Source organism: Microcaecilia unicolor, chromosome 9 (genome assembly GCF_901765095.1).
Source record: "Microcaecilia unicolor chromosome 9, aMicUni1.1, whole genome shotgun sequence".
Lineage (NCBI taxonomy): Eukaryota > Metazoa > Chordata > Amphibia > Gymnophiona > Siphonopidae > Microcaecilia > Microcaecilia unicolor.
The window spans coordinates 129,551,119-129,576,574 of NC_044039.1; the positions used below are offsets into that span (position 1 = coordinate 129,551,119).

General features: G+C 43.4%; 1 protein-coding gene across 3 annotated transcripts in view; it reads left to right on the top strand.

The window, feature by feature from the left end:
- Nucleotides 1-25,456, top strand: part of MTA1 (metastasis associated 1) — a 537,170-nt gene that overhangs the window by 323,943 nt on the left and 187,771 nt on the right. For all 3 annotated transcript variants that reach the window (XM_030214000.1, XM_030214002.1, XM_030214001.1), the window contains 2 exons: nucleotides 14,007-14,081; nucleotides 14,664-14,722. In XM_030214000.1, coding sequence (XP_030069860.1) covers nucleotides 14,007-14,081; nucleotides 14,664-14,722 — 134 coding nt within the window. The remainder of the gene's footprint in view (nucleotides 1-14,006; nucleotides 14,082-14,663; nucleotides 14,723-25,456) is intronic.

Sequence of the window (25,456 nt, forward strand, 5' to 3'; positions counted from 1 at the left end):
CAATCAGTGGGATTCATGACGTCAGTTTGATCTACAGCATCTAGCAAACCATGGTTCCAGGCAGCCTCAGAATGTTGGAGGTGAGAATTATTATATAGGATATAATAATTTGCACCATGAACATTCCATGAAGCTGCCTGGGTCCGTGCCTCCATTCTGATTGGCTGTGCCTGGGACTGAAGCCTCGGATGACATCATCCAGAGAGCCCAAGCAACAGCAGCATTCTGACAGAGAAAAAAAAAAGTAACACCCTGTCAGAAAACCTCCCCTGTCTCACACATACTACTCTCTGTGACACACAACACACACAGTTCACCCCCCACACACACACAGGTCCCCCCCCCCCCCACACACACAATTACTGACTCACACACACACACACAACATCTAAAACCTCCCCCCCCCCCCCCCCGTCATTCTGACAGAGAAAAAAAAATGTAATACCCTGTCAGAAAACCTCCCCTGTCTCACACATACACACACGATCTCTCTCTATGAAACACAACACACACAGTTCACCCACACACACTCACACACACACACACACACACACACACACTCATGCAACATCTAACCCCCTCCCCTGTCATTCTGACAGAGAAAAAAAATGTAACCCTCACCTCTGGCACTGTCACACACACACACACACAAAATAACTCTCTCACATACACAATCACTGTCTGTCTCATAGACACACACACTGACCCCTCCTTGGAGAATACAACACAGATGATGAACACTTCGGAACCCCAATACAAGACCAACACCGACACAGACCACTTCACCACACCCATCACCCCACCCCCATCTCTCATTCTGACAGAGAAAAAAAAACTGTACCACCCTCTCAAAAACCCTCCCCTGTCTCACTTACACATAAACACACAATCTCTGTCTGTGACACACAACACACACAATTCCCCAACCCACCCCCACCACCCCCCCACAAGGTAACTGTCATACACACACACACTCATGCACCATCGCAGTTCATGGAAACAATCACAAAGAAAATACAATTACGCAATAAGACAGATCAAAAGATCATACTATAAAACTAAAATAGGGACAGATTACAAAGACACGAAGAAATTATACCAACTCGTGAACAAACTCCTAGACACCAACTTGGTACTACATCGAATACAGACATCCCATCTGCAGACAAACTTGCTAAGTATTTCAATGAAAAAATTGCAAACCTACGTAACACGCTAGCTCAGGACAACATTGACGTCGAAATCTTCCTTAATGAGTTGGATCCAACCACGGGAGAATACCCGGCAGACCGAATCTGGTTAAAATTTGCTCTCCTTACCGTCGCTGCAGTTGCACAGGTGATCAGCAGGTTCTCCACTGTAAACTAGATACCTGTCCAAACTACCTAATGAAGTCCGCCCCTGACCGCTTCATAGCAGACCTCACATCCCACCTAAACTACATGCTTCAGCAAGGTCTCTTCCCTAAGGAAAATGGCAATATCCTACTCACTCCGATACCAAAAGACACCAAGAAAAAAACAAATGAAATCACTAACTACCGTCCAGTAGCATCCATTCCGTTGCCAGTCAATCTGATGGAAAGCATGGTAGCCAAACAACTTACAGAATATATAAACAAATTCTCAATATTACACGAATCACAGTCAGGTTTCGAAAATTAAATGCAGCTACAGTAGATTTCCTTTGCGGGTTCACCCCAGATAGTAGCTCAAACTCAATCATGTTATGATCACTGTTTCCCAGGGGACCCAAGACCACCACTTCTTGTACTATGCCCTGCACGCCACCAAGGACCAGATCCAAAATGGCTCCCCCTCTTGTCGGTTCCTGGACCAGTTGATCCAAGAAGCAGTCATTTATTATATCTAGAAATTTTATCTCCCTGCTACTCCCTGATGTATAACTTATCCAGTCAATATCGGGGGTTATTGGAATCACCCATTATTATAGCGTTGCCCAATTTTCCAGCTCACCTAATCTCTGTAAACATTTCTTCATCCGTTTGTTCGTTCTGTCCTGGCGGACGGTAGTATAGCCCTACAAGAATACGCCTTCCTTTCACACATGGAATTTCTATCTGTAATGATTCCACACTGCTATCTGTGTCACGTGGAATGTTTATTTTATTTGACTCAATTCCCTCTTTAATATATAGCGCAACCCCCCTCCAATTTGATCTTCTCTTTCATTACGATACAATTTGTACGCTGCTAACACAGTGTCCTATTGATTGTCCTCTTTCCACCAAGTCTCTGAGATGCCTATTATATCTGCCTCATCATTTAGTGCTATATATTCTAACTCTCCCATCTTAATTTTTAGGCTTCTAGCATTTGTATAGAGGCACTTCAAATTGTGTTTTTTTTCCTTTGATCTACAAGCTGCTTTTAAGAGGATAATGTGCATCCTTTATCTTGCTCTCTCATTAAGCACAGCTGGCTTCCTTTCAGCATTGTTGAAACCTCTGTTCTGGGATTCCCTAAATTTCCTGGTTCAATAGTATCCTTCAAGGATACTCCACACCGAACCATGCACTCCTTGGTTGATTGTCGGATTTCCCCTCCATTCTAGTTTACAGTCTTCCCCTTTCCCAGAATGTCGTCCAGTTCCTAACAAATCTAAATTCCTCATCCCTGCATCATCGTCTCAACCACGCATTGAGACTTCGGAACTCTGCCTGCCTTTTGGGTCTTGCGAGTGGAATGGGGAGCATCTCTGAAAATGCTACCCTGGAGAATCTGGACTTCAGCTTTCTACCTAAGAGCCTAAATTTGACTTCCAGAACCTCCCTGGCATTCCTCTCTCTGTTCCTCCCATTCATCTCTGTGTTCCTGTTCTTCAGTTTTCCTATATTTCATGAATGCCAACTCTTTAGCCTATATTTTCTCAGCCACTTGCTTGGAGAACCAGGTTTCCTTTTTCTGTTGCTTTTATTTACTCTCCTTAAAAGGTTAGTAGCCATATTTATAGCTCCTTTCAGCCTAGACCACTGCCTTTCTACTTCTTGTATATCCTCCTGGGACCTAGCCCATTAGCTCTTTCTTAGGAATTCCCTCATTTTACTAAAGTCAGTGTGTTTGAAATCTAGGACTCATGTTGTCTACAGACCTGACAAGATCTACCTCTAGTGACACCATGCTGCCTTGGGTTCTGTAATTCACTGGATTCCAAAAACGTTACTATTCTCTGTCTTAAAAATATTTCCATTAATTTACTTACCACAGAAGTCAGATATACCAGCCTCTAGTTCCGAACCACTTCCTTACTTTTGTTTTTGTTGAGAGGGACCACATCTGCTCTTAATTCAGTCTTCCGGGGACCACTCTAACTCTAGAGAACCATTAAAAAGTTCAGCCAGTGGAGCCACTAGAATTTCCCTAAGTTCCTTTAAAATAGGTTAGTAGCTTTGTGTCCTCTTTTCCTCTGTCCTCACTCTGTTTAGTATCCTTATTGGCTTTGGTAGCATCCCAGTTCCCTTGAATTTCATTGAATCAGTTTTATGTATATATAATTTTTAAAACGTTTCACTGTATTTACAGGGTATAAAAAGTCCCACCTCTTTACTTTGCTAACTGAAATAAAATTATTTACAATTCTTGCCTATCCTTAGGGTTCATATCATAATTTACATTGGCATCTCCCTTTACTCATACCTTCTTATCAACCTGCAGCCTTATTCCTTTTTAAGCATACTGCCTAACATAGCATCATTTGTGTTTTGCTGACATCCATCTTATCCCTGCCATGTCAATTTGCTATTGTTTTGTTGTTATCATGACTCTCACAATGGCAACTAACAAATTGCAATAAATCGCATTTCTTGTTACCAATACAATTTTCTGAAACCACCTTAACCATAATCACAATAAATATTTTGGCAAAAGCTCCTGCTTGCACAATTCTTCAACACAGATTTTCTCCAAGGATGGGGGGGCGGGGTTACTGCCAAGTCCTCCAGCTCCTTTTTAGTTTCACTCCATACAATTCAAAGCATAACTTTAAACTTCTGACATTGTGGCTTGCTGAATTAAACAACTGTGCAAAGGATTTGCCACAAAAAAGTCATCATATGGACACAACTTCATTTATGGAAGACAAATTAGACTTGTATGAAAGGTAAAATGTACATACGCATCCTGATTTAGCTGTGCAAAACATTTAAAATGTGGTATTAATTCTTGATCTTTCATAATTTCAAAACTATTGTGACACCTAACAGAATTTTCCAGTTCCCATAAATTTAGTTGGTATTACCTCTCATTCTATAATTTGCTTTATATCGGTAACTATGTGAGACAATAATCCAGTGCATATTTGCTTTAATGTATGTTGAAATGGAGAAATACAGATATACAAACACAGTTATAAAGACAATTTAAAAATTCAGAATAAGACACTGAAAGGTAGAATCAGAATATAAAGATCACATTATAGCTTAGAATTTAACATCCATGCTAGAGCCATACAGCACTGAAATCTTAAAATCTTTTCCCAACAGACCTCATATTATTGCAATTCTGTTATCTTTCCCTGCAAGTAAAAACAGGATGTAGGCACTAATTTCAAACTGTAACCTCAAATTTAAAAGCTGAAATAAAAAAGAAGCAAAAAAAGGCTTAATCTAAGATACCATTTCATGTGTAGAACAGCAACACAAAAAAAAAACAACTTTTGGTGCAACTGTACTGTTCATCTTTATACACATAAAGAAAGCATCACTTGAAACAAATAGTATGAGTTATCAAAGCAAGTTAAAGTCAATGTTTAAGTCAGTTCAGTGTGAGTCCCTGTTTTCTCATTTCCTCCCCCTTTCCTTACTGCAGTCAAGGAAGTCAAAGCAAGATTATAACAGATTCACATTAATTCTACAAGATTCAATCACAGTTACAATTGACTGAACCCAAAATATTCATATACAAAGGACTTCCTTAAATCTGCTCCAGGTGAGATGGCAACGTAAAACTTCATTCACAGCACAGGCAAGGCAGATTTAAAACTGGGGAAAGATTATAGATTAGATAATATTGTAGCAATTAAAACTGCATCACATTGGTGCATCTACTTGGTAAGTAAATGTCAAAATACTATTTCAAGTTGCATAATCCCAGTTATTAAGGGGTAAAGACAAGAGAGAAAGAAGATACTTTTTTTTTTTTCAAGTAATTTCCAGTTAAAGCAATCTCTGTAATTTTACCCCATCTCCCCCCCCCCCCCCCCCCCCCCCCATTATTGCAGTTTGACATCCTTGATCTAGTAGACCAGTGGTTTCCAAACCTGGTCCTGGAGGCACCTCAGCCAGTCAGATTTTCAGGATATCCTCAGTGAATATGCTTGAGAGAGATTTGCATGCAGTGGAGGTAGTGCATGCAGATACCTTTCGTGAATGGAAATGGACATTCATGTGCCACTTATGTACAGCGTGAACATCCATGTTAGAAAAATAGGTATCTAAAATATCAATGGGGCAACACACGAACATAAATGTGTCTGTGGCAGTATATGAACATCTTTTATGAAATGGCAACCATTTTAAAAACATGGATTTCCTTAGTGTCAGCACCAGACCAGTGCAGGAACTTGTGGGTTCATGTGTCCATCAACCAGCAGGTGGCAATAGAGAGTACAAAATTGTGCTGTGCCTTGTAAGGAAACTGTGCAGCTACAATAGTTCAATATCCTATCCTATCTCCAGCTGGTGGTGGTGGATGCTTTACTCTGCAGCTCCTAGCAGGCAGCTGGGCAACATTTGGTCCATCTGCCATCCTCAGGGATTCCTGAGGGAGGGGAGAGTTATCAGAAGCTGGTTTCATATTAATCTAAGTATGTCCAGCAGTCCTGACACTGTTCTCATTGTGGTTCGAGACACACTTTGTTAGGGCCTTCTGCAGCTTGTAGGCCAGCTAAATTTAAGTTAGCAAATATGACCTGAGTGATGGTACTTTGGGTCTTTTCTTCAGAATCCTTCCCCTTCATCGCTGGGGTCTCTTCAGATATCAGAAATTGTGGATGCAGCAGCCATTTTGAATTCCCATGCAGTTCCTCTCTCTGCTTCTCCAGCTGCTCGGGGAATTCTGTAGAATCAGCGATTTCAACCTCAGAGCACTGAGATTTTGCAGACCTTTCTTCCTTGCAGAATTTCTCAACTATTTTCTTTCTGGATTTTATTATTTCTTTGCACCAAGCCTATTTAATGAAGTCAATCACAGAATTCTGTTCAGTTTTTCTCCTTGTCAGGATTCTGCTCTTTCCAAGAGAGAGAGATTAGACTGTAGATAGTTTCCCTACATTCTAAGGTTTCTGACCTTCCTTAGCTTCCAGATCTTCCTACCTCAGAGAACCTTTAGAGAAAGGAGAAGTAGCTGCTGAAGACTGTCTCCAAGGTGCTGTGCTTATTTCAAAAAGATGAACATCCTCTCTTAATCACAAGCACAATTTGAGGGGGTTTTAAGGGTCCTCCTAATACCTTCCCAATGCCTGAATCTTAGGAGAATCCCATTCAGCTGAAATTATCTGACTCTGGTTTAAAGGTAGGCAGAGCTATGTCTAGGCTGTACCCGTTGCTTCCTGCTGACAAGGAAACATTTCTGCAGCCTAAAATAAATGCTGTGATTACAGCAGTCACAAAGAAGACTACTATTCCTGTTGAGGGAGGCATAGCCTTAAAATATTAGCAAAATCGGAAGATAGAATCAGCACAAAAGTTTTTCTTTTGATATCAGTGTCCTTGGGCTTCAGGCTTCGGTCTGTTGCTCTTATTTAGCAAGAGCTTGTCTCCATTGTATTCAGCACAATTCTGACATGGAACAAGGTCAAGGGCTTCATCTGGATTACATGCTGAGTTTAGAGGTAGGTTTAGCTTATTTGGTGGATGTTCTTTATGATTTGCTTAGGGTTCTGGCTCTGTGTGGTTCTTTCTGTGACAGGTCATAGGTTTCTTTGGTGGAGGAACTGGTCAGCTGATGTGGTTTCTATAACTTGTCTCAGTAAGCTTCCATAGAAAAGCAAGTTTCTTTTCAGAGAAGAATTAGATAAAATTATTAATGAAGTCGGTGAGGTTAAGCCACGTAAGTTAGCAGAAGATAAGTCTAAGTCCTCTTCCAGAGTTTCTAGTTGGCCAAACTTTAGGGAGTTCATCGCTATAGACCTGGCAATTCAAATTATTCCCAATGGATTCATTTCCAGTCAAGACAGCCTTCCTTTCAGGAGGATAAGAAGTCTTGGTCTCAAGGATCCCATCCCACTAATGCCTCTAGAGCCATATAATGAGGGTATTTGAGTTCATTCCTTAAGAGGTAGTGATTAGATGTCCTACAAGTTTCTTCCAGCAATGGACTAGGATAACCAGACCAATGGTGTTTGGAAATCATCAGAGAGGATTACAAATTATAAGTTTCCACGCCTCATTGCAGAATCTTCTTGGAGTCTCCTTGCAAGAATCCTTTGAAAAAGAAGTGGTTCTAGACAAGAAAGAAGTTTTTGACCCATTCTATATCTCAGAAAAGCAAACCAGTGTCTTTGAGTCTCTCATTTTAGGATGTAGGTGTTGCATTAGATAATAGCATTGGTTCATCTGGGGGAATTTCTCAATACCCTAAATCTCAGAGGCTTACTTCCACATTTCTATTTCGCCTCCACATCAGGTTTGCAGTTCTTGGCCAACATTTTCAGTTTCAAGTGATGCCATTTTGGTTTGACGACTGTCTCCTGAACCTTTTTCCAAGGTAATGTTTGTAGTTGTGGCCTTTCTTCATCAAGACGGAATAAAAATCCATCCTTAACAATTGGTTGATCAGGGTGTCTTCTCTCTGGGAGAGTTTGAGTCACTTCTCGATTATAACACCTCCTGCAGAGTCTGAACTGGATTATCAACTTTGAAAAGAGCAATCTTGTTCCTTCTCAGTCATTGGAATATTTCGGAGTTCTATTCGATATTCATCAGTCATGAGTGTTTCTCCTGATTCTCAGGATGCAGAACCTCCAGTCGCAGTTCAAACTTCTTCAGCAACACAGCCCTTGTGCCTGAGCTTACATGCAAGTTCCATGGCTACAATGTTGAAGCTAGTACTGTGGGCAAAAGTACAAATGAGACCTCTACAGCAGTCACTGCTCATTCGTTGGTCCCCGCTTTGCCAGTCCTATGACGTCTGATTGCCCTGGATTGTTTGACCAAGGCGCAGTATGAGATGGTGGCTTCAGACTGTCAGCCTTTTGAAAGGGATTCCCTTGTAGATGTCAAATTGGGTGGGGATCACCACAGACACCAGTCTTTTCATCTGGGGAGCACATCTTAAGAACCACATGGGGAAGTTGTCCTTAACAGAAGCGCCCTGGTTGATCAACTGATTAGAATTGAACACAGTTCACATAGCCCTTCTAGCCTTAGACAAGCATCTGATGGACAAATCGTTGAGAGTTGTGTTAGATAGTGCCACAGTGGTGGCTTATTCAACGGAAAAGGAGGCCCTGGAGTGCTCAGATGGCTCTGGAAGCTCATCTTCTCTTTGCTTGGGTAGAGAAGCACCTCAGCAATGTTTTAGTAACTCACATAACAGGAAATCAGAATCTTCAGGCAGATTTCCTCAGCAGGCACTTTCTAGATCCAGGAGAGAGGGAATTAACTTTTGAAGCCTTTGATTTGAGAAAATTGCTGGCAGAATCCACTCCTGAACTTGATGGCAACCAGGAAGAATGGCAAGTTTCTCATTTCTTCAGTCTTTGAAAGGAGCACTTCTTTATGGTTATATATGCGCAATTTCATTCTTGGCCATTGTAGGATTTGATTTTTGTTTCTCCTCCATAGCTGATGATAGCAACATTTTGGGCCTTTGAAAAAAGCAACGATCAAAGGTCTTCTCATGAAAATTATATTTTTGGTAGAAGTTTCTTCTGCTAGGTGAGTGTCATAAGCTTCAAGCTCTTTCTTACAGGGATCCTTTTCTTAAGCAGGAGTCTCTATTTTCCCGTTCCTTCCTTTTCCCCCTAAGGTAGTTTCAATATTCCTTTTAAATAAAGATGTTAATCTTCCTTCCTTTCAGAAACAGGAGTGTCCTTCTGATTTTTCATCCTCACATTTACTTTATAAAAGCTGTCCTTATATCAAGTATCTTGGAAGTCACTAATTATTTTCTTAGATTTGATAGATTGTTCTTTTTGGTAAGATTAGTAAAGGACAGTTTGCTTTGAAAGCTACATTGCTCGTTGATTGAAATAAATGATTTCTTTTGCTTTTCTTTTAGTAAGAAAGCAGCCATCACTGAAATTAAAAGCTCACTGCACATGGGGAGTGGCCTCTTCTTAGGTGGAATATCATGCAGTTTCACCTTTGGACATTTGGAAGACAGCAACCTGGTCATCTCTGCATGCTTTTGAAAAGCATTATCGCTTGGATATGGCTGTTAGAGAAGAAGCAGATTTAGAGCTTCATTGATTAGGGTAGGGATATCTGTTTCTATCCCACCTTGAGGACTGCTTTGTTACATCCCACACGTACCTGGACTGGTTTGGGCTGATGCTAGAGAAGGAGAAATTAGGTCTTAGCTGCTAATTTTCTTTCCCTTAGTTGCAGCAGGCCAGTCCATCTCCCTGCCCTCCTTTCTAGATCTGTTTCTTCTCATCCTCTCTTTTTTTATTTAGACAGTAAGAGTAGCCTAATGGTTATGCAGTGAGATGAAATCCTGAGGAATTGGGTTCGATTCCTACTACAGCTCCTTGTGACCCTGGGCACGTCACTTAATCTCTTTTGACCCAGGTACCGAAAAAACAGCTTAGTTTGTGAGCCTACTAGGAACAGGGAAAGTACCTGCATATAATGTCTGTAGCACTGCAGAAATGATTATTATTAGTAGTAATTCTGTACTTTCTATCTCAGTCTGCTGGTCAATGGACACAACAACCCACAAGTTCCTGGACTGGTGTGGTACGACTAAAGGGAAGAAAATAACAGGTAAGACCTAATTTCTCCGTCTTTTTTCTACCAAAGCTGTCACAGCACCCAGTACCCCTTGCCAGTTTTGCTTTAGGGGAGACACCAAAAACAGGGGGTTGAAGGAAGTGACCTTCCCTAATCTCTACACTGCAACACTGCTCAATAGGAGCACTTTTTAGACCTCCTCTCATGAGCCCTAAGCCTTCATTCTTCCAGTCATCCACTACCCCCAAGCCCTGCTTCTCCTCTTGAGCCCAGTGATCTGAAGGGACAGGTAAAGAAGAAAGGTCACTTTTCAAAACCCATCCCAACTTAGCCATAAGCTTCTTTCAGGACACCTCCCTTGTCAAAAGAGTTATTAAGGTACACTAATGTATAAGAAAATAAGTCGTAAACCAAATAAAAGGAGTGGGAGAGGACCAATTCAATTCCACCATGGGTAAATAAAAGAAAATTATTGTAATGTCCTTAAAATAAAAACCACATGAAGGTAGACTTAGCACAGATATGCGGTTTGGTTCAGAGATGCCCACCTCAGGAGTTAACAGTTCAGTTCTGGAGATTGTGGGCTTCAGATTTTCACAATATATTTAAAAACACATGCTAAAATGCACATACCACTGTAGTAAAAACAATATGAAAGATATAAACTATTCTGTCAAAGCTATTTGCGCTGTGGGTGAGCTGCATTTCAGAGGATTATTCATGATCTAGAAGATCTTTCATGATTCATTGCAGCATACTTCTAGAAGTCCACAATCTCCATCATTGAATTGTTGACTCCTGAGGAGGGGAGCTCTGCTCTGAAACACAGATCTGCTTCGATTCTATCTTTATGTGGTTTTTATTTTTTAAGTAACTACGTCAAAAAAATGTAAAGGATTTAAATGTATTCAAACAGGACTCAAAAGTAAATTCATAAATTACTTTAATCAAATCCAACATATCATAATATTAGAGATAATATGTGGGTAGGAAAAAGCTTCAGGGCAACACTAAGTGCTGTACATTAGCAGAAAAGCAATACACTTTATATGCCATCATTAGTCAGAAAAACTTCCACATTTTTTATTGCAGTTACAAGCAGACTTAACCTCAAAAAGGTTTTGGTATATACTGTAGCAGCACACAATAAAAGAACAGTGGCACTTAACTGCTTGATGGAGACCTCCATTTCACTTGGAAAAACTTCCTCAGGAGCCACCACTTAAGGCATGTTGTTTCAATGAAAACTGCCACCTTTGTGCCTTAAGTGGCAGCTCCTGAGGAAGCCTTTTCAAGTGAAACAAAGGGCTCCATAGAGCATTTTGCCCTGTCAGTTAAGTGCCGCTGTTTTTTGTATTATGTGCTGCTACAGTATATACCAACAAATTTTTGAGTTTAAGCCTGCTTGTTACTGCAGTAAAAAAATGTGGAAGTTTTTCTGACTAATGATGGCATATTAAGAGGCATATTTTCAAAGCACTTTGGGAGGCTAAGTTCCATAGGTTTCTATGGAACTTTGGGAGGCTAAGTGCTTTGAAAATGAGCCTGTAAGTGTATTGATTTTGTGGATTTACATTTGAGTCGGTTTTATTTTTTATGGACATTGCAATAAATTTCTTTTATTTACCCCATGTTAGAATTGAATTGGTCCTCCCCGCTTCTTTATTGGTAATCCTCCACTGCTTCTTGCGTTGGGAGATTACCTTTTTCTTTGTTTAAGAAAATAAGTTGCCATATTGGGCCAGAGCAAAGATCTTTGAAGTCCAGTATCCTGTTTCTGTCAGTGGCCAATTAAAGTCACAAGTACAGGGCAGAATTCCAAGAAGTAGCAAGATTCCATTCTACTTACCCCAGGGATGGCTTTTCTCCCCACGTCTTTCTTAATAATGGTTTATGGATTATATTTCTATGAATTACTCAGAATCTTTTTTTTAAATATTACTGCATTGCCTGCTTTTACCACTGGACATTTATATTTTCTTCTATTTATTTTAAATGTACTCCTATGTAAGATCATAATATTTAAAAAAATATGAAGACTGGGAGGAAAAGTAAACAATCAGATCACGTTTACACATTCCATTCCACTGAGAATTTTATAGATTTCTATCGTCTCTCCCTTCAGCCGTCTCTTCTCCAAACTGAAAAGCCCTGACTTCTTTAGCCTTTTCACTTGTGAGAGGCGTTCCATCCCCTTAGTCATTTTGATTACTCTTCCGTGTACCTTTTTTAATTTCGTTATATCATTTTTTGCTTTTGAGATGCAACGACCAGAATTTGGGATGCGGTCTCAGTGTGGAGGGTATGCCCAGTCTTTCAGTTTTGTAAGGTCCTCCTGCAATTTCTCATAATCTGCATGCAATTATGACATTCAATGGAATAATTGTGTCATCTGCAAATTTGATAACCTCACTCATTTCCAGATCATTTATAAATGTTAAAAAGCATTGTTCCCAATACAGATCCCCATGGTGGTCTGCTATTCACTATTTGTTTATATAACGTATTAAACGTTATGTACGTGTGTCTTTACTGTTCTCTTTTTCTCATTCAGTATTGCGTTCATCTAGAAGCAATGTCTTAAGTGTTGTAGGGAATATGCAAATATAATGACTTGTAGTTCAAGTGTAGGCAAGCATTTTTGCCCTCTTGCCAATAATATTGCATTTATGTTACAGCATACTACAAACGTATGCCACCTTTTTCTGTAGGTTCCTGATGTTGGGTACAGTTTTGCACTATAACCAATTTGCAACAGTACAAGCCTTACATTAAGGGGCTCTTCTACTAAGCTGCGGTAAAAAGTGGCCTGCGCTAGTTTTGCTACGTGAAATTGGTATGCGCTGGGCCATTTTTTTTTACTGCGGCAGGAAAAAAGACCTTTTTTTAAAATGAGGCAGTAAATGGCTGCGCTCTAATATTAAAATTAGCATGCGGCTATTTACTGCCTGAGCCCTTACTGCCACCTATTTAGAAAGCAGCAAGGGCTCATGCGCTACTTATGCGGTCATCAGGCAGCATGTGGCAATATGGCTGCGCTGCCGATTACCACTTGGAATGCCTTTCCCCCCCCCCCCCCCCCCCCCCCATGGTAAAAAGTAGAAAATGTGTTTCTGCCACAGAGAACTGCGTGCATCAACTTTGGAACTGCCGCCAGGCACTCACACTACCCCAGCATAGGGTTGTTGTGGCATGAGGTAGCCCTACTGCGGCTTAGTAAAAGGGCCCCTAAATAAGGTTTTAGTATAAACTTTATATATATGACAGCAGAAACTCAGTAATCATGATCCTTCCTAACACAGATTGATCTTGCTGTTTAACTTAATAAAGGCAGAGATGTTATTTTAAAATAGTGCACAGATAGTTTTTCCTTAAGGGCACATTTTTTTCATTTGGTAGTTTTCACTTATCAAAATAGCAATTGTGTCTAAAATTGCATCAAGTGGTAAAGAACAGTAGGACTTGTTCAGTGATTTTTCCTTACTGTGTGATACAATATCTGTTTGAAGTTTTGATAGAGCCTTTCATGTAAAACTATATCCTGAAGCGTCTTCTGATTTTGTACTTGCATGCATGCACCCTTTCTTGAGGTGGATGCCATGTCAGCACACAATTTGTGGCACACAGATTGCGTGAAAGCATTTGTGTCACAGTATGTATAAGAAATGGGATGTAAAGACAACAGTATGGTGTTACCAATCTAAAACCCCCTTTTGTTTCAAAGCCGCGTCCATTCAAAGTGAACTGGCTATGTCGGCATTACCGTGCAGCTTTGTAAAAGAGAGGGGGCAGGGGTTTGTAAGATACTTTCAACTTAAGTATCTTAAAAGATTGCTAATAACACACTGTTGTCTTCTACATCCTTTTTTTTTTTTTTTTTGCTTTGAATAAATGGTCATATGATGGGATTTTATAAATTTTCTGTTTTCAGTGTATTATTAATAGCTCATCATTGATACTGGTTGCTTCAGACATTAGCATAATTTACAAAACTACAGGTTTCTCTTTTAATTTTGCAAATTTTTGAATTTCCAAATCTAGTAGTTTCTCATATTGTCTTGATTAACTTTTTTTTTTAATCTTATTTTGCTAGCTACCTTGGAAATCCTTAACAAGTATAATTGAATATTATTACATGTGGAAAACAACAGACAGATATGTTCAACAGGTAAGAAAGTGGGAGATACAAAGCAGAACCCTTAAAGAATACTTGTTAACTAAATCTGAACATCTTTTTTTAAATACTATAGTGTTAATTATAGACAAGGGAAGAGAAAAACCATCAACTAGTTATACTGAGCCCATTCAGATTGCATAAAATATATACTGGAAGTATATGTTACAAAACGATTCTAACAAAGAAATAGCTGACTGTTATAAGAAATGGCGTGCTACTTATTTTACTTAAGAAATCAAATTACAGCATTGTATGTTAGCTAATTATCTTTAGATTAAATAAATTATATAAATTCTCTTTTGTAGAAGAAAAAATTAAGCACCACATTTTGCAGCAATTGATACCTCATTTGACGGTATCATACAGGGCCAACAGTTTAATGGGAATGAGGCTGAAGTAGTCCTTCCTGAACATTGTAAAAAAGCTTGTATTTGCACTCCCTTCTTCAATCCTTTTTCTGCTATGTGAACAAATTAGGGAAACATGATTTCAGTGTACTGTAGTTCTCAATTATTCTTGAAAAATCCAAATTTTAATATTCATTGATTGTCTTCAATTTTTTTTTTGTTAAAGAAACGATTGAAAGCAGCTGAAGCAGAGAGCAAACTAAAACAAGTATATATACCAAATTAGTAAGTATTTATTTCTTTTTGGACTTTGACCTCCCCTAGTTCTTGTGTTAAATTGCATATATATGTAGTAGTTGTCAATCCTGCCTACACAGCTTTGCAAGTTTTTCATTTATTATTGTTTCCAACCAGTGGTTGTGCTGGTAAATGTTTAACAACAGGCTCTCTCCCCAGTCCACGTCTGCGCCCCCGCATCCACCTCTGCACCCCCCCCCCCCCCCCAAATTACAGAGCTGGCTATAGCCGGGGAGAGAGCCTGGGGGTGCAATGCATTAGTCCAGGAAAAAAAAATTAAATGATCCCAGGTTGCAATCTAGTTCATGTTTAATGTGGGATAAAATGTCATAAATAAGTAAATAAATATGAACTTTTAATGTTGATCACCTGATTCTCAAAGTGGACATATTCCAAAAACTATAATGAAAATAAAATGATTTATTTCTACCTTTGTTGTCTGGTGACTTTGTTTTTCTGATCATGCTGGCCCAGTATCCGATTCTGCTGCTATCTGTCCTCTTAACTGTGTTTCCAGGGCTTCCTTTCCATTTATTTCTTTACCTTCCGTCTTGACTGTCCAGTGGATCCAGCTTCTGCCTATTTTCTTCATCCATGTGCAGTTTTTCTCCTCTCTTCCTTTTCCCTCATCTCATGTCCTTCCTCACTCTCCCCTCCATCCATGTCCAGCATTTCTTCTCTCTTCCTTCCCTCTCCTCCATCCATGTCCAGCAACCCTCCTCTCTCCTGCCCGTTCCTCCATCCATGTCCAGCAACCCTCCTCTCTCCTGCCCTCTCCTCCATCCACCCATGTCCAGCAACCCTCCTCTCCCCCCTGTCCTCCCCTCCTCTCCCCCCTGTCCTCCCCTCCATCCACCCATGTCCTGCAACTTTCCTCTCCCCCCTGCCCTCCCCTCCATCCACCCATGTCCAGCAACTCTCCTCTCCCCCCTGCCCTCCCCTCCATCCACCCATGTCCAGCAACTCTCCTCTCCCCCCCTCCATTCACCCATGTCCAGCAACTCTCCTCTTCCCCCTGCCCTCTCCTTCATCCACCCATGTCCAGCAACTCTCCACTCTCCTGCCCTCCATCCATCCATGTCCAGCAATTCTCCCCTGCCCGCCCCCCCTCCAGCCACCCATACCCAGCGATTCTCCTCGCTCCCCTGATTACCTCCATCGAAGCGGCTGTGCTATTGAAAGCCCTGCCCATCTCTAGCCTTCCCTTTGTGAGTTCGTTCCCTCAGAGTCCCACCTTCTGACGTCATTTCCTCTTTCCACGAGGGCGGGACTCTGAGGGAAAGAACTCACAAAGGGAAGGCTAGAGACGGGCAGGGCTTTCAATGACGCAGCCGGACGGAGGTAATGAAAAAGATTTAAACCCCCCCCCCCCCCCCCCCCCCAGATTAGAAGGTTTAGCCAGCCCAGAATCTCCGAACATCATGGCAGTTTAGCCAGGGTCAGATCTAGTTCGCCGTGGCTGTGATGTAGAAACAGCAACTGCACACTGAAGAGTGTCTAAAGCATCAAAAGCAGCAGGGTCTGTATTAAATAGAGGCGCCTCCGGCACATAAATAGTCAACCTTTCCCTTTAAGGAAAGTGCAATCGTCTGACATCATGGTAGGACTAGGTTCAGACTGGAGTTGTGGGGAGAGAGCACAGGTAGGAAGCTGCAGGATACTTGCAGCAAATGGTTGGCCTCCTAGGCAGGTAAACGGGGTAAGCATGGCTTGTGGCGCCCTCCTGCCATGTTTACCTCGTTTACCAGAGCCGGCTCGCCCTGCAGAACCACCGGCTCGCAAGATGTTAAAAAATTTAACAACCGGCTCTTGTGAGCAGGTGCGAGCCGGCTCCAACACACCACTGTTTCCAGCCCAACAGAAGTTGGTTATTAAGCTCTTTCACTTTTTTCTTCATTGACTGCGCCTCCTACCTGTCTTCCAGTATGCCAGTACGATCCTCTGCTGTACTCGTACGTGGGACTAGGCCTTCCATTTTCTCCTCCATCTTATTTTACACCGTTTGGAGGATTTCTTATATAAAAGAGGCCAAGAATGGTTGTCTATCTGGGGGCAAATCCAAAGATTTAATGGAATTGGATAAAACTTGACATGTCAGTGAAAAAAAAAACAGTAAAAGATACATCAAGTTCAAAACCATGCAAAATTGGATCAGAAGTTCCAGAGAAATAAACTCCCCCCAAAATGGCCCAGTTCATTTTAGGGGATCATGAGTTCCAGCTGCTATTCTGTGGCATAGCACTGGGATTTGAACAGGACTTCCCTGGTTCTCAGCCTACTGTTCTAACCTTTAGGCCAATGATTTTCAACCTTTTTATTTTCGTGGCACACTGACAAGGCACACAAATTGTCAAGGCACACCATCAGTTTTTTAAGGATGTATGTTTTATCATTTAACAAATGAGTATTAAGATTGTGTTTAAAGTTCAGTAATTACATTTGTACTCATTGTGTTATCTTTATAACTGAATATTTTTATTGAAGACATAAGTTGGCAAAAAGGCAACAATACACTTCAAAGATAACAAAATTAGCCACAAATAACATATATTCAAAAACATGGAAGACACCATTCAAAAAATATTCTGATTCTCATGTCATCTGAGCTACTACTATTTAGCATTTCTATAGCGCTACAAAGCGTACGCAGCACTGCACAAACATGAAAGAAAGACAGTCCCTGCTCAAAGAGCTTACAATCTAGTAGACAAAAAAATAAAGCAAACAAATCAATTAATGTGTAGAGGAAAGAGGAGAGGAGGGTAGGTGAAGGCGAGTGGATACAAGTGGTTATGAGTCAAAAGCAGTGTTAAAGAGGTGGGCTTTCAATCTAGATTTAAAGATGGTCAAAGATGGGGAAAGACGTAGGGGCTCAGGAAGTCTATTCCAGGCATAGGGTGCAGCAAGACAAAAGGAGCGAAGTCTGGAGTTGGCAGTAGCGGAGAAGGGAACAGATAAGAAGGATTTATCCAGGGAACGGAGTGCACGGGAAGGGGTGTAGGGAAGGACGAGTGTGGAGAGATACTGGGGAGCAGCAGAGTGAGTACATTTATAGGTTAGTAGAAGAAGTTTGAACAGGATACGAAAATGGGTAGGGAGCCAGTGAAGCGATTTGAGGAGATAAAATTATCCACTACTAAGCACATTGTGAAATACAAAACCTGAAAATAATCTTTTTCATGTACAAATATGTCATACAACAGTAGCACTAATTCTTATGATTCAAATAGCAAGAACCCTACAAATATTACACTGGGCCCAAAAACACCAATACACCTCCTACTGGTAAAAAAATAAAAATAGAACAAGTGGGGACAACCACAGATCTGTACACAGAAAGTACCTCAGTTGCACGCAGAACACAGACCCTCACAAAATACAGAACGGGATCACAAATTAGAAATAGAGACATAAAGACAAAAATTGAACTGGGAACTCCAAGAAGTCAAACTAGGTATGTACCACATGAGAGAAATAAAAAACAGAAATGCATTTTCTATTATAATGAACATAATACAAAAACATCCACGATGTCCATTTCCTAAACTAACATAGGGCCTCTTTTATCAAGCTGCTCTAGTGGTTCCTGCATGGCAATGCTGACAAAGCCCATTCAAAGTGAATGAGCTTTGTCAGCATTACCGCTTCGGGAGCTGCTAGCGTGGCTTGATAAAAGACCCACAGTTAATAAATTAAAAATAAAACAGTTTTTCTTTTTTTCTAACTTTATCTGGACATTTTTCCCATCATGCTGATGATAATTTTTCTTTTCTGCTTTCTTGTCTGTCTTCTGCTTTTTCCTTGGGCTGCTGTCCATTTCTGCCCTCTCCTCCTGTCTTGTTCCATTCCCTTATTACATCTGTCTCTGCTTTTTTGATCTTTGTTTTAGCTCTTTCCTCCCTTTCTTTTTCTGTCTCTTTGTCAACTCAGATTTTAACCACTTTCTCACTCCACAGTCGTCCATCTACTTCTTTTTACTTTTTAGCTACCTATCAACTCTTATATCTTCTCTCACCCACTAGCTCTCCCAGTTCCCATCTCATTCCTTCCCCTGCCTCCTAATTCCTTCTGTCTTTCCTCTTCTCCCCAATACTGCATTTTTACTCTCTGTACATACTATCCTCCTCTCGCTCATCTCCTTGACAACCCCCATGACCTCTCCCTCATGGTTCCCCTATTCCCATTTTCTCTCTTCCCTCTATTCCCCATTTGTTGCCCCCCACCCACTCTTCCTTCCTCCCTAGTAGCCTGACACCTGTATGCTCTTGTAGAGTGAAAAGACAGTTTAAGAATCAAAGGTCTTGTTTGGAAAGAAATCTTGTCAGTACTTTGAAGCTCCTTCTTATATGCCAATTCCTTGTTTATATTCTAATACAAGATCAGTTTTGAATAAGGTAGACATTATCAAAGACATAACAGTTGAACATCAAGTTGATGTATTTTTCATTACTGAATCATGGATGACATTAGAGGATGACCCTAGGCTGAAAGATTTATGCCCTCCAGATTGCACAAACATAGAGGAGGACTAATAATTACATATAAAGCTTTTTCTGATTCGGGATTTAATAATTTCTTCAGAGTTGGACATTCTGGCATGTGAAATTGATGGTGAATCTCTTAGAAATAAACTCTGTTGTATCTTGGTATATTGTCCCCCTGGAAAATGGTTAGTTTCACAAGATAATTTTATAGATTTTATATCTAGAAATGTAGTGAATTACTCAGTTTTAATGTTAGGAGATATACATTTATATTTGGAGTCAACTAATATTCAAAAACTATAGGTATTTTGTTTTCATTATTTTAGATTGATATGGTTTTATATTATCAGATATGACAAAGTCCCATGAGAAGGGGCATTTGTTTTATTTTTTATTTTATTTTATTTTATTTTTTTAGCTTTTTTAAACTCAGGATTGTAATTTTCAATTTAATTCAAGTAATCCTATACCTTGGATCACTATTTGATAGAGTTTGGGATATTGGGATAGAGTTGATAGAGGAGGGAATGATTAGTCACAATAATTTTTCAAACAGTATGAGTTTCACTAGAGGAAAAATAGATCAGGAAAAGTTTTGGAGTAAAATGGATACATTGATCCTCTCAGGAGAATTAGAGGAGGAGGATTTAATTTCTGATTGGAATAAAATGAGTAGGAATTTGTTTGCGCCTTTAAAAATGAGCAAATCTAACAAAAAGCTAATAAATGGTATGATGATGAATTTGATCATTGAAACAGATTGTTAGAAAGTTGGAGCGTTGTTGAAGAATCAAACAGAGGAAAATAAGAAAATCTGGAGACAAGCTATTTTAAAATATGCATTTCCATATCATCATGCTGATCAATCCATAGACTGGTGGGTTGTGTCCATCTACCAGCAGGTGGAGATAGAGAGCAAAGCTTTTGCCTCCCTATATGTGGTCATGTGCTGCCGGAAACTCCTCAGTATGTTCTCTATCTCAGCAGGTGGTGGTCACACATAGCAGCAGCTCTGGCTAGGTCTCCAAGCCTAATTTTTAGGTTTTGTTGAGTACCTGGGGTTGAGGGCTCTTCTTGAGCAAGTGCAAACCTGGTGGCGCCAGGTCCCTCCTTTTCTCCCCCCTCCCGCTGGCTCAGTTAAAAAAAAAAAAAAAAATTTTGGACGTCCTTAAGGGCGTTTATTTCGACGTTTATTTAAACGTTTATTGCAGCTACTCACTGGGACACCAGGTCGTTACAGCTCGGAGCGAGAAGCAGGTAATTTTTACCTTTTTATAGCGGGCAGGGGGTTCCCCGATCGATCTCCACGTGGCCTATGGCGTCGGAGGGCGAGGGCGCGAAGAATCGCTCCCCGGACCGCGTGTGCGCTTTTAGCGGGGATGCGGGGGTCTTAAAGTCTGATTCGCCCTTGTTGGGTGTCAGTTCGGAGGCCGGTCAGTGTCCCGGGTCTTCCTCCGGTGCGGCGGTTTTTCCCGCCATAAACGCCCATCCCCCGCTGCTTGCCTCCGCCATCTTGGCCGGCCACTCTGCTCGGACGGCTTCTTCTTGGGCCGCCCTTGAGCTAGGAGACGTTACTGCCATGGCCGCCCTTGATTTGGGCGACGGCTAAAAAGCGGCTAAAGTTAAGCGCCGTTCTTCCCGCGCGGCTCCTTCAAGGAGTGTCGCGCCGGACGCCATCTTGGATGCGCAGCATGTTTCTCCCCCACTCTTGCGAGCGCCGGTTGAGGGTGCGTCTAGGGCTGTGGCCCAGGCTGCTGAAGTGCACAGTCTGGGGGGTTTCTCCCCCGAGTTTATTTTGCTGCTGCATCAGGCCTTTCTTCTGCAAAACGCTGCCCCTTCTCCCTTGTCCGATAAAGGGGTTGAGGCCCCCGGAAGTAAACGCCCTCGGGTGGATTCCCAGGCCTTAGAGGACTCTGTTTCCTCTGATGTAGATGAGGGCAGCGTATTTGAGTTCTCCCAACGGTCCTTTGGGGATTCCTTGGAGGAGACAGATTCCCGCTCGGATGGAGCGGATGACCCCTCTGCAGCACGGATCTTTCGCTCAGAGGATTTGCCCAACCTGTTAGTGCAGGCCATGAGCATTTTGAAGATTTCCTCTCCAGAGGACGTCTCTCCCTCAGCCCCTGTTGGCTCCGCCATTATGCTGGGGACAAAGCGCCCGCCTAGAACCTTCCACGTGCATGATGCCATGCACACCTTAATTTCGGCTCAATGGGATGTCCCGGAAGCGAGCCTTAAAGTGGCTAGGGCTATGTCCCGCCTCTATCCTTTGCCTGAAAGTGAACGGGAGGCCTTTCTTTGGCCTACCGTGGATTCTTTAATCACTGCGGTGACTAAGAAAACGGCGTTGCCGGTGGAAGGTGGCACGGCCCTAAAGGACGCCCAAGACAGAAGATTGGAGGCGGCCTTAAGGTCGTCCTTTGAGGCGGCTGCCTTAAGTTTGCAGGCCTCAGTTTGCGGCTCCTACGTGGCCAGGGCGTGCCTGACTATGGTGCAGCGGGCTTTCCCCTCGGATCCTTCCTTGAGGGCTGATTGGCCGGCCCTGGAATCGGGCTTGGCTTATTTGGCAGACTTACTGTATGATGTCTTGAGAGCCTCGGCTAAAGGTATGGCTCAGACAGTCTCTGCGCGGCGGTGGCTTTGGCTTAAACATTGGTCTGCGGACCACGCCTCTAAGTCCCGCCTGGCTAAGTTGCCTTTTAAAGGCAAGCTACTCTTTGGGGTCGAGCTGGACAAAATTGTGACCGATCTCGGCACGTCTAAGGGCAAGAGGTTACCAGAGGTCAGGGATCGGGCTAGTGCTCGCCCCGGTAATTCCAGAGGACGGTTTCAAGAAGCCCGACGGTACTGCCCGGGCAAGTCGGGCTTCTCTGCCCCCTCTTCCTTCAAGAGGAACTTTTCCCCCAAGCAGCATTCCTTTCGCAGAGACCGCCGTCCCGGAGGTGCTCCCTCCGGTTTTCCCCCATGGTCTCCTACCCAATGACGGGGTCCTGGTCCATGGCCCAGTGCAGATTGGAGGACGCCTGTCCTCGTTTCTGGGCGAGTGGACCAGGGTAACTTCAGACGCTTGGGTGCTGGAAGTCATCAGAGATGGCTACAAGCTAGAGTTCTGCCGACCCTTAAGAGACGGGTTTGTACTCTCTCCCTGCAAGTCTCTGGTCAAAGCTGTGGCAGTGCAGCAGACCTTGGACAATCTGATCCGCCTGGGCGCGGTCGTTCCTGTGCCAGAAAATCAGCTTGGCAAGGGACGTTACTCCATTTACTTTGTGGTACCAAAGAAAGGAGGTTCTGTTCGGCCTATCCTCGACCTCAAAGGGGTCAATCGGGCCTTGAAAGTTCGGCACTTTCGCATGGAAACTCTCCTCTCTGTTATAGCGGCAGTGAAGGCAGGGGAGTTCCTGGCATCCTTGGACATCAAGGAAGCGTACTTGCATATTCCCATCTGGCCTCCTCATCAACGCTTTCTGTGTTTTGCAGTCCTGGGCCGACACTTCCAGTTCAGAGCCCTCCCGTTCGGGTTGGCTACTGCTCCGCGGACCTTCTCCAAAGTAATGGTGGTCATCACGGCCTTCCTGCGAAAGGAAGGAGTACAAGTCCATCCTTATCTGGACGACTGGTTGATCCGAGCCCCCTCTTATGCAGAGTGCGGCAAAGCTGTGGACCGGGTGATTGCTCTTTTGAGCTCCCTGGGGTGGATCATCAACTGGGAGAAAAGCCAGCTGCGCCCGACTCAGTCCCTGGAGTATCTGGGAGTTTGATTCGACACCCAAGTGGGCAGAGTGTTCCTGCCGGACAATCGGATTGTCAAACTTCAGGCTCAGGTGGACCAGTTCCTAGTAGCCTCTCCGCTTCGGGCTTGGGACTATGTGCAGCTGTTGGGCTCTATGACGGCCACGATGGAAGTTGTGCCCTGGGCCAGGGCTCATATGAGACCGCTTCAACACTCTTTGCTGCAGCGCTGGACTCCGATGTCGGAGGATTATGCTGTGCGCCTTCCCTTGGACCCAGCAGTGCGCAAGGCGCTGAGCTGGTGGATGCAGATAGACAAGTTGTCTGCGGGAATGCCTCTGGTGACCCCAGAGTGGATTGTCGTCACGACGGACGCCTCGTTGTCGGGCTGGGGAGCCCACTGCTTGGGAAGGACAGCGCAGGGGCTCTGGTCTCCTGCAGAGGCAAAGTGGTCTATCAACCTCCTGGAACTCAGAGCCATTCGGTTGGCGCTTTTGGAGTTCATCCCGGTACTGGTGTTGAAGCCTGTACGGGTCCTGTCGGACAATGCCACGGCTGTGGCCTATGTCAACCGCCAGGGAGGTACCAAGAGCGCCCCTCTAGCCAAGGAGGCTATGAATCTTTGCCAGTGGGCGGAAGTGAACCTGGAGCAGCTTTCAGCGGCCCACATTGCCGGAGTCATGAATGTCAAGGCGGACTTTCTCAGTCGCCATACCTTGGAGCCCGGAGAGTGGCAGCTATCTGCTCAGGCGTTCTTGGACATCACAAAGCGCTGGGGCCAGCCGAGCCTAGATCTGATGGCGTCATCGGCCAATTGCCAAGTGCCGCGCTTTTTCAGCAGAGGACGGGACCCTCGATCCCTGGGAGTAGATGCTCTTCTCCAACAGTGGCCGACACAAGAGCTTCTCTATGTGTTCCCGCCCTGGCCCATGTTGGGCAGGGTGCTAGACCGGGTGGCAAAGCATCCCGGCAGGGTAATCCTGGTGGGTCCGGATTGGCCCAGGCGTCCCTGGTATGCGGACTTGATCAGGCTCTCAGTCGACGATCCTCTGCGGCTGTCAGTGGAGCAGGGCCTGTTACATCAGGGTCCCGTGGTGATGGAGGATCCCTCCCCCTTTGGTCTTACGGCCTGGCTATTGAGCGGCAGCGTCTGAGGAAGAAGGGCTTCTCAGACAAGGTCATCGCCACTATGCTGAGAGCGAGGAAGCGCTCTACTTCTACTGCTTACGCCAGGGTTTGGCGTATCTTTGCAGCGTGGTGTGAAGCAGGCTCCCTTTCTCCCTTCACTGCTCCAATTTCTTCAGTGTTGGCGTTCCTGCAAGAAGGTCTGGAGAAAGGCCTGTCGCTCAGTTCCCTTAAAGTCCAGGTAGCGGCTCTGGCTTGCTTCAGGGGCCGCCTGAAGGGTGCTTCCCTGGCTTCGCAGCCAGATGTGGTGCGCTTTCTCAAGGGAGTTAATCACCTGCGCCCTCCTCTGCACTCAGTGGTGCCTGCGTGGAATCTCAACCTGGTACTAAGAGCATTGCAGAAGCCGCCTTTTGAACCCTTGTCGAGGGCATCTCTGAAAGACCTGACGTTGAAAGCAGTCTTTTTGGTGGCTATCACTTCAGCCAGAAGAGTTTCCGAGCTCCAGGCGCTCTCATGTCGAGAGCCTTTTCTGCAGTTCACTGAGGCAGGAGTGACTATTCGCACAGTGCCTTCCTTCCTGCCCAAGATTGTTTCTCGCTTCCATGTGAATCAGCAGCTCTGTCTCCCTTCCTTTCGTAGGGAGGACTACCCAGAGGAGTACTCTGCTCTTAAATATCTGGATGTGAGACGAGTCATCATCAGATACTTGGAAGTGACCAATGATTTCCGGAAATCGGATCATCTGTTTGTCCTGTTTGCAGGTCCTCGTAAGGGTCTGCAGGCTGCTAAGCCTACAGTGGCAAGATGGGTCAAGGAAGCCATTGCAGCGGCTTATGTGGCCGCGGGGAAGGTGCCGCCTATCCAGCTGAAGGCTCACTCCACGAGAGCTCAGGCGGCCTCGATGGCAGAGGCCGGATCCGTCTCCTTGGAAAAGATATGCAAGGCGGCAACTTGGGCTTCGGCTCATACATTCTCCAAGCATTACCGTTTGACTGTGGCTGCACGGGCGGAGGCCCGGTTTGGAGCTTCAGTGTTGAGGTCAGGGATTTCAATGTCCCGCCCTGGGTGAGTACTGCTTCGGTACATCCCACCAGTCTATGGATTGATCAGCTTGATGATATGGAAGGTAAAATTATGTATAATCATACCTGATAATTTTCTTTCCATTAATCATAGCTGATCAATCCATAGCCCCTCCCAGATATCTGTACTGTTTTTATTCTGGTTGCATTTCAGGTTCAAGTTTAGTCTTCAGTTACTTCAGAAAGACTTCGTGTTCAAGTTTTTTCACTTGGATTCTTCAAGAGTTAAGACGAGTTTGTGTTACAGTGAGCTGCTGCATTCCTCTCCCCTCCGTTTTACGGGGCTGGTTGAGACTTAAAAT